Source organism: Myotis lucifugus, unplaced genomic scaffold (assembly GCF_000147115.1).
Source record: "Myotis lucifugus unplaced genomic scaffold, Myoluc2.0 scaffold_198, whole genome shotgun sequence".
In the NCBI taxonomy this organism is placed as follows: Eukaryota; Metazoa; Chordata; class Mammalia; order Chiroptera; family Vespertilionidae; genus Myotis; species Myotis lucifugus.
The window spans coordinates 1887339-1900567 of NW_005871246.1; the positions used below are offsets into that span (position 1 = coordinate 1887339).

Here is a 13229-nt window from a genome sequence, read left to right on the forward strand (position 1 = left end):
CTAGGTGGCAGGAAGGACGGGCGGGGCACTCGGGGCGGGGCTGGCCGGCTACTGTAGGAAGTCCCGTATTTCATGGAATCTTAGGTGCCGCCGATTTGGAGACGCCGGCTTATTTCTTGTACCCTGAACATACGCGTGGGGCCGAGGCGCGAGCTAGGTCGGTGGCAATAGCGTCTCCGCAGCCCGGCGGGTTTTCGGGGAAACCCTCGCGCGCTTTTCGGCCTGCCCCCGAAGTGCCTGGCAGGCCTCCGGGAAGCTTTGGCAGGGATTCCCAGGCCGTGGGCGGGTGCTGGCCCTGCCCTCCCGGCTCGCACCGTCTCGCGGCTGCAGCTCCGCTCTCCTGACATCCGCAGGTTCTCTTTGAACTCCTGCGCGGTGCGAGGGCGCGCACACTAGAGGACGTGTGTGCACAGACTGCCGGGCCTTCCCTCCCAGAGCTTGCGGAGGGGAGGGAGGGTAAAGGGGGGGAGTGGAGGAGGCAGGGGAGCGGAGTGGGGAGGGGGTTGAGGACTGCGAGCTAGGCGTTGGGAGGGAGCCTGGTACGGCCTGGCTACGGGAGGGGCCAAACCAGAGGTGGAGGGCTTACCAGTGGTCGGCAAACTCATTAGTAAACAGAGCCAAATATCAACAGTACAAGGATTGAAATTTCTTTTGAGAGCCAAATTTATTAAACTTAAACTATATAGGTAGGTACATTGTTACTAACTTAATTAGGGTCCTCCTAAGGCTTAGGAAGAGCCGCACTCAAGGGGCCAAAGAACCGCAGTTTGCTGACCACGGCCTTAGGCATATGGTGCCTGGTGCCTGGCTAGCGGTGGGGTTGGCAGCGGGAGGAAGCCCTTCCCAGCCTTTCTGGACTGGGAAGGGCGGAGGAAGGAGGCTGGAATGCTTGGCCTGGCTGGAAGCCCACCCCTGAGAGGACAGTTGCTTGTGTCTGTGGAGGAAGCTGAGGGGGCACACACTGCAGCCCCCCATCAGGGTACCCAGGAGGGACAACTTCCCCCAAACATAAACTCATTTTAAAATACAAGAGCTAAAATGCATGTTACTTTATTCTAAAATCATTTTCTTCATAATTTCCCAACTTACAGCAATAGAGCTTTGACAAGATAATCACCGCAGGTGTGAAAACCCCACTCAGTGGAAGCTCCATGTGGCTTCAGGGCAGGGGCCTTGGGGTCTGCACTTGGTTGCTCAGGCTCTTCTGATTCGGGCCAGTGAAGGGGCTCTTTATGCTTTGCCACACCAGGTGGCAAGGGGAGGAGGGCAGTCAGGATTGCTGTGAGGCGCAGACACACCTCAAAACGTGCTGGGGTTTAAGGGTCTAGATCCCGAAGAAAGGTGGGAAATCCATGATGCTGGCATTATGTCCAGGGAAGCACCAGCATCCGCTGTCCCATGGGCGGGGGAGGCCTGGGCTCTGGAGGATCTAGGTCAGGGCGGCCCTCTGCCTCCTCCCCCGCCATGTGGTGTGGTGCAGGGAGGTGGGGCTGGAGTGCCCCCTCTGGGCAGCACCAAGGAGTTCAACACAGGTTTGGCACAGCCTTTCTTGCTTGGCACTGGGGCTGAAGTGCTGAGGGGACAGCTAAGGGCATCCGTGGCGAGTCATGCCCTCTGGGTCCAGGGATGGAGGCCAGGCTCTGAACAAGGCCAGTCCTAAGGTGGTAAGAGCCAAGTGGGAGGATGAGACAGGTGGGCAAACTGAGAGCTGTAGGCAGCGCAGCATTCAGCTCAGGTTGATGTAGGGCCTCAGGCTCAAGGCAGCAGAATCAGGTAGGCCGGGAGGAGGGCAGTTGAGGCTCCTCCAGTGTGGAAACCAGACCCTTCCTACCCCCGGCACTTGCAGGGCCCGTGGGAGGCGTGGGCCTGCCTGAGCCTGCACTGGAGCTAGTGGGGCCAGGAGCACTTCTCAGGAACAGACTCCGGGGGCGTCAGGCACTTCCCTAACTTTTCACAGCCTGGAGGTGCCCAGTTCTGGAAAATGAAAATCCAGAAAGAGAATGTGCAGTTATTCTACACACTTATGTACTCAGCAGTTTCTAGACTCCTCCCCTGCCCAGGCCCCGGCCTGAGAACCTCTGTTATCCAAGGGGACGGTCTGCTAACCGCCTCAATCCCCTGGCCATGTTCCAAGTAGAGCAAATGCCAGGACCTGCGCACCCCCCGCTGTGACAGAGAAGAAGCTCCACACTCCAGCGAGGGCTGACAGGCTTCATACATCTCACGACTTCCCACCCAAAGCTCTTTGTCAGGAACCCTTTCTCCAGGGAAGAGCTGGCTGTTCAAGGTCCAAGACGGGCTGCATGGGACTGGTCTTCTTGTCAGAGTGACCAGAGAACACCACACTGAGTCCTCACCTGGGCTGGCCTGGAAGTGCAGGGGGCCCAGAGGTGAGCTAGAGGGTAGAAGTGTGTTTGTGTCGGGGGTCTGAGCTGGGGGGCTGGAAGTAGGGGCAGGGCCCAGGACTGAGCTGAGGGACTGGGTGTGTGGGGCCCAGGGCAGAGCTGGGAGGCTGTAAGTGTGGGGGACCCAGGGCTGAGATGGGGTATGTGTGTGAAGGAGGGGCCAAGAACTAAGAATGGAACTTTTCTTCCATCCGGGGTTGAGGAGGGCCAGGGGTATGGAGAGGACAAGTAAGGGGCCCTCAGGCTTTGCACACACTCACACATACCCATGTGCTCACACATACGTAAGTCCACACACCTCTCCAGTGACTGCTCACTTTAAGTCCGGAGGCTGACCTACACTGTTCCTGCTTGTCTTCAGTGCAGGGTCCCCCACTTTCTCCCATTCCAGGGGTGGCCAGGCTATGGCAGTTCCCATGGGGTCCAGGAGATGGCGGCAGCGCCTTGGCCAGGTCAGTTGCCTCCCCTCCCCTCCAGTCACTAGACTCTTCAAACAGCAGTCACCAACAGGAGATGGTGTGTTGGGTGGGAACAGCATCACTTTCACAGAAGAACAAGCCAGAGCATGCAGACCCCACAGCACTTTCAGGGTCCTGGGGACGCCCCCCACAGGAATCGCCACGTACAGCATCCATAACCATGTACACACAAACCACTTACCATGACTGCCTGGTTGCACACATTGAGCTGGGGCTGTCCAGGGACCAAGGCCTCCTGGTGCTGCTGAACAACTGGGGTGATCCTGTCAACGACGTTCAGGTACTCGGTGCTGGCAAAGCTAGAGATGAGATCAGGTCACTGAGGTGGGGAGGACACCCAGGTAGGCCACCAGGAAGGCTGGGAAGAGGCCTGGCTGGCCCTGCTGCAACTGCCACTGTCTACGGGCCCATCTGACATTGTCACCCCAGGTCAGCCCACTCCTCAGGCCTCCACCCCAGTCCAACGCTCCCTGCTCTGTTGGCTGCACCCCCTTTACACAGCTATTTGAAACAGGTCTCAGGCGTGTTTGAAAAAGGTCTCAGGCGTGTTTCGTGTCTTTCCAGGACTCTGGCCAAATGCTGCAAAGGGTGGGCTTAACCAAGTTCAGCAGTTTTTGGACAAGGCTTCTTGAAACACAGTGAGAGAGAGCACAGGCGGGAACCTCCAGCGGCCCTGCACTCCGCCCTAACAGTTCTGTCCAGGCAGTGGCTCCAGGGTCTTCTTGCCCAGACTTGTGCCCCAATGACCCCGGGCAAGTCACGTCCCAACCCAGGTCCCAGCCTCCTCTTTTGGAGCTCAGGCATGGGGTGCTGTAGGACTGTGAGTTAGGGGTGTGGCTGGGTGTCCATGGGGCCCTCCAATTGGGGCAATAAACAAACACTGTAGCACCCCCGAATAATGACAGTGTGGATCTAAGGGGTCACTCTCGGTGGGTGTATCCACATATCTTTGCTCTGAGCAGCAGGCCCCATCACCTCAAATTTTGGGGAATGCTGGGGTGGGGAAGTGGTGCCATCTGGCCACACTCAACCAGCGGAGGCAGGGGCAGGATATGTACCAAGTTTCCTCCACCTCAGCCGGCTCACTGCGTCAATCTTTTTGTGGACATTTGAGTCTGAGAAGCCACATCATGCGTGTTGCCATGGGGAGGGCATCATCAGAGGCTCAGCTGCCATCTCTGTCCATATGACCCACCTCGAGGGCACCTGAACCGTGGAGGAATCAGCAAGACGGGCTAAAGGCATGGGGGCTGCGGGGCAGGCCTGTGTGCCCTAACCAGACTGCCTATAAAAAAGCCCTGCTGGACATAATTTGGGGGACACTATTTCATCCATGGCATTGGCTCTCCGTGTGCCCACGGTCCCTGGCTCCAGTCAAGCGAGGGGCTGCTGAGGAAGCCCCCAAGGTTCCCCAATGGCATGGAGAGCCCCCATCTGACCCTTACTGGGAGGAGCTCAGTCACGCCCAGCAGGCAGCTGCCTGGTTAGGGCTGGTGGTGCTGCTCATCATGGAAGACAGTGGCCATTTGGAGAGGTTCCTGTCCACCCCACGCCTGGACTGTCACCCTCCACAGAGGCCACCTCCGAGGGCAGCCTGGAGCAGAGGTCATGTCTTGCTGGGCCACACGGAGACAAATGGGGGAGATGGGAGCCCCTGGAGAGGAAAGGCGACGACACACACGCCCACGTGGGAAAACTGCAGTCCAGGTCCCAGAGCTCCCGGCGGAGGGAGGCCCCACACTTCGCTTCCTGTGTTTATGCATCTCCACCTGCCCACAGTGTGCATGTCCCTTCTGGAAAACGCAGCACGTTGGCATGTGCTTGACCTGGCTAATGTTTCCTTGGCAGCTTCTACGCCTCCTTGTGCCCGCTCACCTGAGGGGATACCTCTCTCCTGGGTCTCGTCCCAGGTGGAAGATGAGGGGCAGCTTCGTGTGCTCCTCCTGCGTGTGAGTGGTGACTCCTGAGACATTCTGTCCGGGGCAGAAATCAATGCCCTGAAACAAGAGGCAGGTAAAACAGGTGAGCGCCGTCTGTGTGGAAGCTCCTGCCGCAGGCTGGCCAGCCCACCTTGAACGAGTCTGAGTGGTCAAGGCCGGATCAGGCCAGGAAGTGGGGTCCTATAGGGTGGAGCCTTCCCACCACCCTCACCCTAGAGATGCTGAGCAGTTATGCCCTGTGTATTATCCCCTCCTTTTTTTGGAACCCCCTTTTTTGGGGGGTGGGGGGAGGAAGTGAATTTCTTTAAATTTTAGCTCATCTCACATCCTGACTGCCTCTATTTTCTAGAGAAGCTATTTTCAACCTTTTGCAATTCATGGCACATATAAACTAATTGTACTAAAATTCCGAGGCACAACAAAAAATATATTTTTTGCTAATCTGACAAAAAAATTGGGTATAATTTTGATTCATTCACACCGGATGGCTATTGTTGTGTTGGCTGTTTTCATTTTTATTTGACAATCTTAGGGAAAAGAGGTCAGTGCCTCTGATTAAATAGTCAGGTTTTGCATGTTTTAAAACTTGCAGCACACCGGGTGAAAGTCGCTGCTCTAAAGCAAAGCTTTTCACCACTTCATCCGCCTCATGGCTCAGCATTCACCAGAGAGGAGGGACTGCAGGCCTAAAAGCTAGAGATGTTCAGAGCCAGGAATGGCCCACAGGTGACCCAGATGCCCCTTAACTGGTAGGGTCCCTAAAATGACAACAGTTAATATGTTCAAGAAAGCAGGAAAAGAGGAGAGAGATCACACCAGGCTCCCCAAGGGCTCAGGTGTGGCACCACTGCCCCACATGCAAGGCCCCCTCCTGGCTTCGTCATGGTACAGCCTCTGATGAGCATCTGGAATGGGCTTCCTCTGCCAGTACATGGCCTGAGCTTTGCCCAGGTCCTGGGGCAGCCCTGAGGCCCCAAGGTGGCCTTGGGCCAGGGGCTCCCTTGAGTCTGTGGCCTGCATTTGGAGCTCTGTCCCCAAGGCCTGAAGGTTGCCCCTGGGACTCTCTAACTTGGGAAGAGGAGAACCCCTGCCATCCAGGGAGAAGTGGGTGAGGCCAAGGGCCCAGTCCTGAGGTATTGGTGACCCCTGGGCCCTGCAAGATGTGGCACCAGTCTCCAGCCAACACAGGGCATGTTGACAGGTCTGGAGAGGTGGCCATGACCCAGGTATGGTAACTAACTGAGAGGCGTTCTGTAAGGAGGCAAACCATCTCTAATCCCATGTGTCTGTAATGGACAGCTGGTCAGTGGAGCAGTTCATATTCTGCTTTTCAATAAAGTAGGGAAGTTAGAGCCCATGAAATTCCATTTATCTGCACTGAGCAGTCAATTCCCGAGTCAGGGGCGGCAGTCTAAATCATTGAGGGCAGCCGACAGTGGACACACAGGGCTTCCAAAGGGGGTGACCCTTGGCCCTTCTGGAAGCAGAACTGCTAGAGAGCAAAGTCGGAAAAAGAACCACACTGAGCATAAAAATGCTGAGCGGTTAATGGAGAAGTATCTAAGTCTAGACAGAAGGCTTAGATTATAATATGGATGCAAATCAAATACGCTATTTAATTAAGATCCTGCTAATGAGCTCAGGATTTTTCTCTTAAAACTGTTATCTGTGAGGAGGCCTCACACTGGGAGCATCACAGCTGAGCCAGCCTCCCCCTCCCCTGTCCTCCTCCCCTCGGAGCCAGGGAACCTGGAGGTCACAGCACTGACTTTTTGGAGGGTTGGAAGGGAGGAGGGGGATGAATGTGCCCACGGGATTGAATCTGGCTATGCAGGTCACGCATGCACCTTCCTCTGGCCTCTCACGCAGGGCCTCAGGCAGCCCCCAGGGCGGGAGGTCATGGCTTGCCTGGGGCAGTGGCATCAGGCTCGGCAGGGGAAGATGCGCACTCACTCCTCCTCCACCATCCAACAGTCATGAGTGGACGGAAGACCTGGGGCTTTCCCTGGTGGCCACCACACAGCAGCCCCCAGGACTTGGGAAGGGATACTTAGAGGAGTGCGAGATGCCCCTGGACAAGCATACAGCCAGGAAGCTAATAAGGTCCACTCAGGTGTCCCCCAAACCTGGGAACCACAGACTGGAACACCCACAGCTAGGCTGTACCTCAGGCCTCTCCCTCAGGGCAGAGCCAGCCCAGACTGGCTGTTTGGCCCCAGCTGGGCCCTATGTGGCCTCTGAACAAAGCTGTCCCTAATGTGTTCATTGTCTGGAAGTGACTGGAGGAGGATCGAAGTCTCCTTGGTACTCAGCTGTTGATGGTCATGGGGTCCTTTAGAACTTCATGCACCCCTTAGTTTTATTGACCCCTGGAGGAGGGACAAGGGCCATCAAAACAGCAGTGCAGCTCTCCATCTCCTCAAATGCGCTGTGATGCAGTCAACCCACAGCCTGATCCTGTGTCCCCCCGGGGGGCTGCCCCTAATGTGTACACACACTGGAGCAGAGTTTTCTGTGCTTCACGAAGACAAAAGCCATACAGACCAGACCCACCCAGGTGCTCTCACAGGCAACCCTGAGGAAACGGAAGAAGGGCATCCTGCCGAGCGCTGGGTGGGGGACTGCAAGAGTGGGGGTGGTGTCGGTGGCGTCACCGGCTGTGCTGAGGTGGCCTCTCCTGACTCATTCTAACCCCACTGTAAACATGGTTGGGTCAGGGCAGGCTGTGCAGTTACTGGATTTTTTAATATAATATATTTTTATTGATTTCAGAGAGGAAGGGAGAGGGAGAGAGAGATAGAAACATCAATGATAAGGAGAGAATCATTGATTGGCTGCTTCCTGCCCGCCCCACACTGGGATGGAGCCTGCATCCCGGGCATGTACCCTGAACAGGAATCGAACCGTGACCTCCTGGTTCATAGGTTGATGCTCAACCACTGAGCACACCGGCCGGGCTCTCCCAGCATTTTAGAGTTCTGGGTGGGAGGAAGCTGGCTGTGTTTCACTTGGGTTAGCGCTCATTGGACCCGGCCCTGAGAGCCCACACAGCAGGAAGCCACAGGGAGGCCGGGGTGGCTCGCAGAACACCAGCCACACCTGCCAGCTGGGCGTCCTGGACTCTCAAGCAGCCAACAATGGGGACCCTAGAGGCCTGGGGGTGGGGGGAGTTGTGGGTGTGATTAGGAGGGGCAGGGAGGCAGAAGTGAGGCCACATGGTTGCCCCTAGAGTCCACACACTGCCAGCTTTGGGCCCCTTTTGGTTTCCCTACAGCTTCTCAGCCCCTGGGCACCTAAAGGGGCAAACCAGGTGTGGTCCTGCCTGTCAGGAGATGGGGACAGGAGGTGGTGGCCACAAGTCAGAAGGGCCAAGTGGGGGCTGGGGGGACGAGTGCAGGCCCGGGGACACGGCTCTGCCCTGCTGCACACAGAGTTCTGGAAGAGACCAGGCTGGGGGCTGTGACAGAGCCGGAGAGGCCCACAGGACACTCAGGCGCTCAGAGGTGCACAGCTCGCTGGGTCCAGCTGAGCCTGCCCAATGCCAGTGGGTGCTGCCGACCACAAGGCGGAGATGGTCACGGTACTGGGCCACATGGAGGAAGCACACACTGTTCTTGGCTCTGCCCAAGTGCCCACGTCTGCACAGCACCCGGGTCCACGCATTGCACAGGTGGCCCCTGGCCATGCCACCCACCCAGCCCAGGACCAGACCCGGGATCCACTAAATCTGCAATTTGCATCCCAAGTGCTGCAGAGTGTTCCAGTATTTAGATTTTTCATTAACTTAAATTGCTTTTCCTCCCAATTAAGGCACATTAGCAGGCTTTTCTTGTATCTAAAGACCTAGACATTGGCGGGGGGGAGGGGGGGGCTGTGTGTAGGAGGGGGTGGCAGAGAGGACTCAGGAGGAGGGAAAGGCAGGCAGGACCGGCAGCAGGAATCCAAGACCATGTGCGGAGAACTCAGACCCAGCAGGTATGTGGCATCTGATCCACAAGCCCTTGGGGCAGACACCATGATGTAGACAGGATGATAGCCTTTCAGAGGCCACAGAACACTGACCAGGCCTTGGAGGGGGACAAGCAAGAGGGGGTCAGGGGAAGGCACCCTGCGTTCACCTGGGCCCTGAGGTGTCTGCTGAGTCTGAGCCTGGCCTGAGGCCTCCTTTCCCCAGGCACTGGGTGGCCTAAGAGAGGGTGGGGTGCCCAGGACCCTAAGGGGCTATCCTTGTAGTATACCATCCACCCCAAATCCTTCTTACCACAGTTAAGCACAAAAGGCAGGAAGCATGAGATCATGTGGCCATCACCACTGCACGCAAGCCTCCTGCCGGCCTCCTCTGTCCAGATGGGTCCTCCTCAAGGACAGGGTATGGGGGGTGCGGAGCCCACAGCCCTGAGCGCCCTTACCTGTCTGAACTCCTCCCAGGAATTGGTCCAGGTCCAGAAGTGGGCCTTGTACTGGCCCAGGGTGACTGCCATCAGTGTGTTGCCACGGTAATAGAATATCGGCCTATTAGGGAAGAAGGGGAAGGGTCAGGTGACGTGAGAGACTTGCAGGCGCATGGTTAGGGCTGAGACTTTACAGAAACGACCATGCTGAAATCACATGAGCACAAGCTGCAGAAGTCCCTGAGGCTGCAGGGTGAGGCCTTGGCTTCTATCATTCTTGGCTTTGGGAGGCCAGGCGCAGAATGAAGAAGCAGCAGGTGGCGGGCAGGCGCTCTGGTCCCCTGAGAGGCCGACAGCTCACTGAGGCTGCAGCCTCCGGCACCCTCCCTCTCCACAGTAAGCAGGCTCTTGCACCAGGTTTCGAGAGAAAAAATAAGCCATATTAAATGCAAAAAAAGAACACGAGCCTGTCTAACCCCTGCCCTAAATCCAAAATGGGTAGCTGGTCTCAGGCTGAAGGGATACTGACTCTGGACACGAGGCATTCTGGGGCAGAGGTGGGAGGTGGAATACAGCCAGTCTACAGAGGTTTGGGGTAGCTGGTGCCTCCGGCAGAGGGATGTTCCCTCCTTGCTCCACGGTCAAGGCAGAAGTGATGATCCCCACAGGGAGGATGAAGTTCATGCCAGAACGTCCCAGAGGTCTTGCCTCCCTCTGCCCCAAGCCAGCTGGGCGAGGAAACCTGCTTTGTCAGCCAGCTCTGGCTCCATCACTTGGTTAGTCGGTGCTGGAAGACTGGGCAGGGGTGAGCACCCGGCTAGAACAAACCTCTCCATTAGCTGGCCCTGCAGCATGGCGGGGAGGAGGTCAAGGCCATCGATCACCCTGTCACTGGGTGGCTCCAGGCCTGCGAGGGACAGGCTGGTGGTAAAGAGGTCCATGATGCTGCCCAGCTGGTGGCTCACCTGAAATGGACATGGGTGGACACTCACTCAGGACACCCTGCCCTGACCAGACGATGGCCAGGGGCCAGGTCCCTGGGTGTGTGTCCTGCTGCTGTCCAGCTGGGTCTACAGAGACATGTGTGCTCACATAATTGCACACACACCACATCCTTTACAATGTGTCCACACACAGGAACATGATGTTCATGTGTTCACGCATGCCCACCCCTATCCACTTCACCCGGCCTGGTCCCACCCCACCTGACCCGACTCTCCAAGAGCTCCTCAATCCATGAGTGTCTGGGTGAGTGTGGCCATCACACAACCCTCCCACCTCAGGGAGAGTGGCCTCGGGGAGATCAGGGGCCAAGTGGGGATCAAACCGGCTGTCTCACCCCAGAGCAGGCAGGACCCTGTCCCATCCCCAGTGCCTGCGAATGGGTACCAGCCTGCCCAGGGAGCCAACAGCAGGGTCCCCCCTCAGGAGGCCTGCCCTCTCTGTGCCCGACTGCCTTGTCATTTTAACACTGACACTGTGAGTTCCCAATTCCGGTACAAGTGCAGGTAGAAAAGAAACTCTCGAAACCCAGAGCCACGTGGAGAGCAAGAGGGAGGAGAGAGAGGACAGGAGGGGAGAGCAGATGGACTGGGGAGGGGGTGAGGACTGGCGGCCAGAGCCATAGCAGCTGTCCCCGTGGATAGGCCTAAGGAGCAGACCGCTCTGGGCAAGGGCTGCCCACTGGTGTCGGACGCACGTCTGTTTCCCACACATGGCTCCATCTTGTCTGGAGCCCACCCAGTTCTTTCAGCCCTGAACTCTGGATCTGGGGCAAGAGCCAGGTCAGTGGGGAGAACCCCAGAGAGACTGTCGGCAGACTGGCAAGGCAGGCACCCCCTCATTCCCACTGGCTGCCAAGACCTCCAGCCACTGCCCAACTTAGCACTTCCCATACCCTGGGGCACCCCTGTCTCCATTCCTCTACAAGAGGAGGAACCAGCACACCCATGGCAACCACTGGTATCATCCCTTCTGCAGCCTGGGGTGGGAGTGTGGCATGAAGGTCAAGGTTTGGTTCAAAAATTCTGTGCAGCAGAGGGGAGGAGAAACATTCCAATGGCTCCCCTCCCTTCTCACTTTTTTTTTTTTTTTTAGGACAAGAAAGAAAGAAAGAAAAGAAAAGAAAAGAAAAGAAAAGAAAAGAAAAGAAAAGAGAGAAAGAAAGAAAGAAAGAAGGAAAGAAAGGAATCCAGATACTTTAACCCTCTGGGGAAAATAAATAAGGAGGAGAGACTTCGGGCTGGGTGGGGGTGGTGTGGGAAGGAGCAGGTATCTGAAGTCCTCATATCAGCACAGAACAGCTGGGTACCCTCACAGAAGATGCTCTTTTTGAAAAATAGACACTCTCAACGTGCACGCAATGCCTTTTAGAAAATGCAATTTGTCTGCCATGGGCCCGTGGCAGGAAGTCACCGAGGCTGTTATCAGCACTTTCAAGACCTAACTCTGAATCAAAGGCTACAATTAATAAAGTCACCCTGCCAGGCGTGAAGGGGAGAGCTAAATATGTGAAGCTGGTTGGACAGATGGCAGGGTGTTTTAAAGTAAAATCCTCATAGTTATCACAGGGTGCAGGCCTGATAGCCCCCTCTAATTTAATTTCAGTGTGTGCCATGAAACGCGGTGAGGAAGGGGCTGAGTAGCTCTGTGTGATGTTCCTCCTCCTCCAGGGAGCAGGGCCCAGAGGGCAGGGAGCCAGGCAGGCAAGGGGCAGAGGGTCTCAAAGGCTGGAGTTTCCCACAGGCAGGGCCGGGGGGGGGGGGGGGAAGGGGTCCCAGGAGAGAGAGACAGTGGGGGGAGGTGCGGGGACACCTCAGAGTCTGCCCCCGCTCTGTCGCCTGCCAGCTGAGAGGTCCTGACAAGAGACTGCCTCTCACTGGCCTCAGCTGCTGACATGTAGAATGGGGGTGAAGACGATGACGACAGGCTCTCTGGGTTCTCCCCACTGACCTGGCTCTTGCACCCAGATCCAGAGTTCAGGAGTGAAGAACTGGGTGGGCTCTGGATGAGGCCCCGATTCTGGACCCTGTGAATATTTTTCCTTACACAGGAGAAGGGGAATCAGGTTGTCAATCAGCTGACCTTAAAACAAGGGCTGATTCTGGCTGCCCATGTGGCCCAGGGAAATCACAGGGTCCTAACACTGGGAAAGTGGCAGGCGGGCCAGAGTCAGGGAGATGGGGTGACACTTGAATGGCCATTGCTGGCCTGGATGATGGAGGGAGGGAGGGACCAAGAGCCAAGAAGCCTGAAAAGACAAGGAAATGGGTTCTCTCCTGGAGCCCCCAGGGGGAACCAGCCCTGCGACACCTGATCTTAGTCCCGATGGTGCTGGACTGCCATCCTCCAGACTGTGGGAGAGCGAAGGTGCGGTCCCAGCCCTTTGTGGTGATTGTTTCGCAGCCACAGGAATCAGGCCCCTGAAGGTACTGCTGTGAGGGCTGAGCTGACACCAGCACTGCTATGTGTTCTCTGAAGAAGCCCATTAGAAGGCAAAAAGACCAGCTGAGCCAGTGACTCACATGCCTACAAACAGTAGTCTCGGCCCCTCGAGGTGTCTCTATCAAGGTGCCCAGTTGAGAGGGGCTCTGAGAGTGAGGGCTCTGAGGAATGAGACACACACCTCGTCCAGCAAGAGGACCGGGCACCCAGCCTTGTGGTTTGCACCTATGCACTGCAGACAGACACCAACCACACGGTCAAGCTGCTGCTGTCTCTGGGAGCGTGTCCACAGAACTGTGGCCTGGGAAATGCACTTTGGGAAAAAAGGTTCTATGGCTAAACAAGATTTTAAAAACTCAGCTTGCTCTATGCTCCTTCCAGAAGTTCACTGTATACATTGCACACCAAAGGCTCTGACAAGTCCTGCAGGAAAGAAACCAGTTCCACTCAGTGGCACCCAGGACTGCCACATTTATTAACCACTGATGCCTCCTCCTCCCTTGGCAGCTACTAACACCCCATGACATTCCATGGAGGACCGTTCCAGTCCACCCCACACATCCCTTGCTC

General features: G+C 56.6%; 1 protein-coding gene across 3 annotated transcripts in view; it reads right to left on the reverse strand.

Annotated features, from left to right (window-relative positions):
• Positions 1-1034: 1034 nt before the first annotated feature.
• The window catches only part of GALNS (galactosamine (N-acetyl)-6-sulfatase), a 29726-nt gene continuing 17531 nt past the window's right edge, over positions 1035-13229 (reverse strand). For 2 of the 3 annotated variants that reach the window (XM_014463134.2, XM_023761074.1), the window contains 5 exons: positions 10044-10180; positions 9234-9336; positions 4760-4881; positions 3066-3183; positions 1990-2367 (listed from right to left, as the gene is read on the reverse strand). In XM_014463134.2, the coding sequence (XP_014318620.1) occupies positions 2014-2367; positions 3066-3183; positions 4760-4881; positions 9234-9336; positions 10044-10180 (834 nt within the window). In that variant the 3' untranslated portion in view covers positions 1990-2013. The other variant, XM_006097349.3, reaches the window with a different exon arrangement.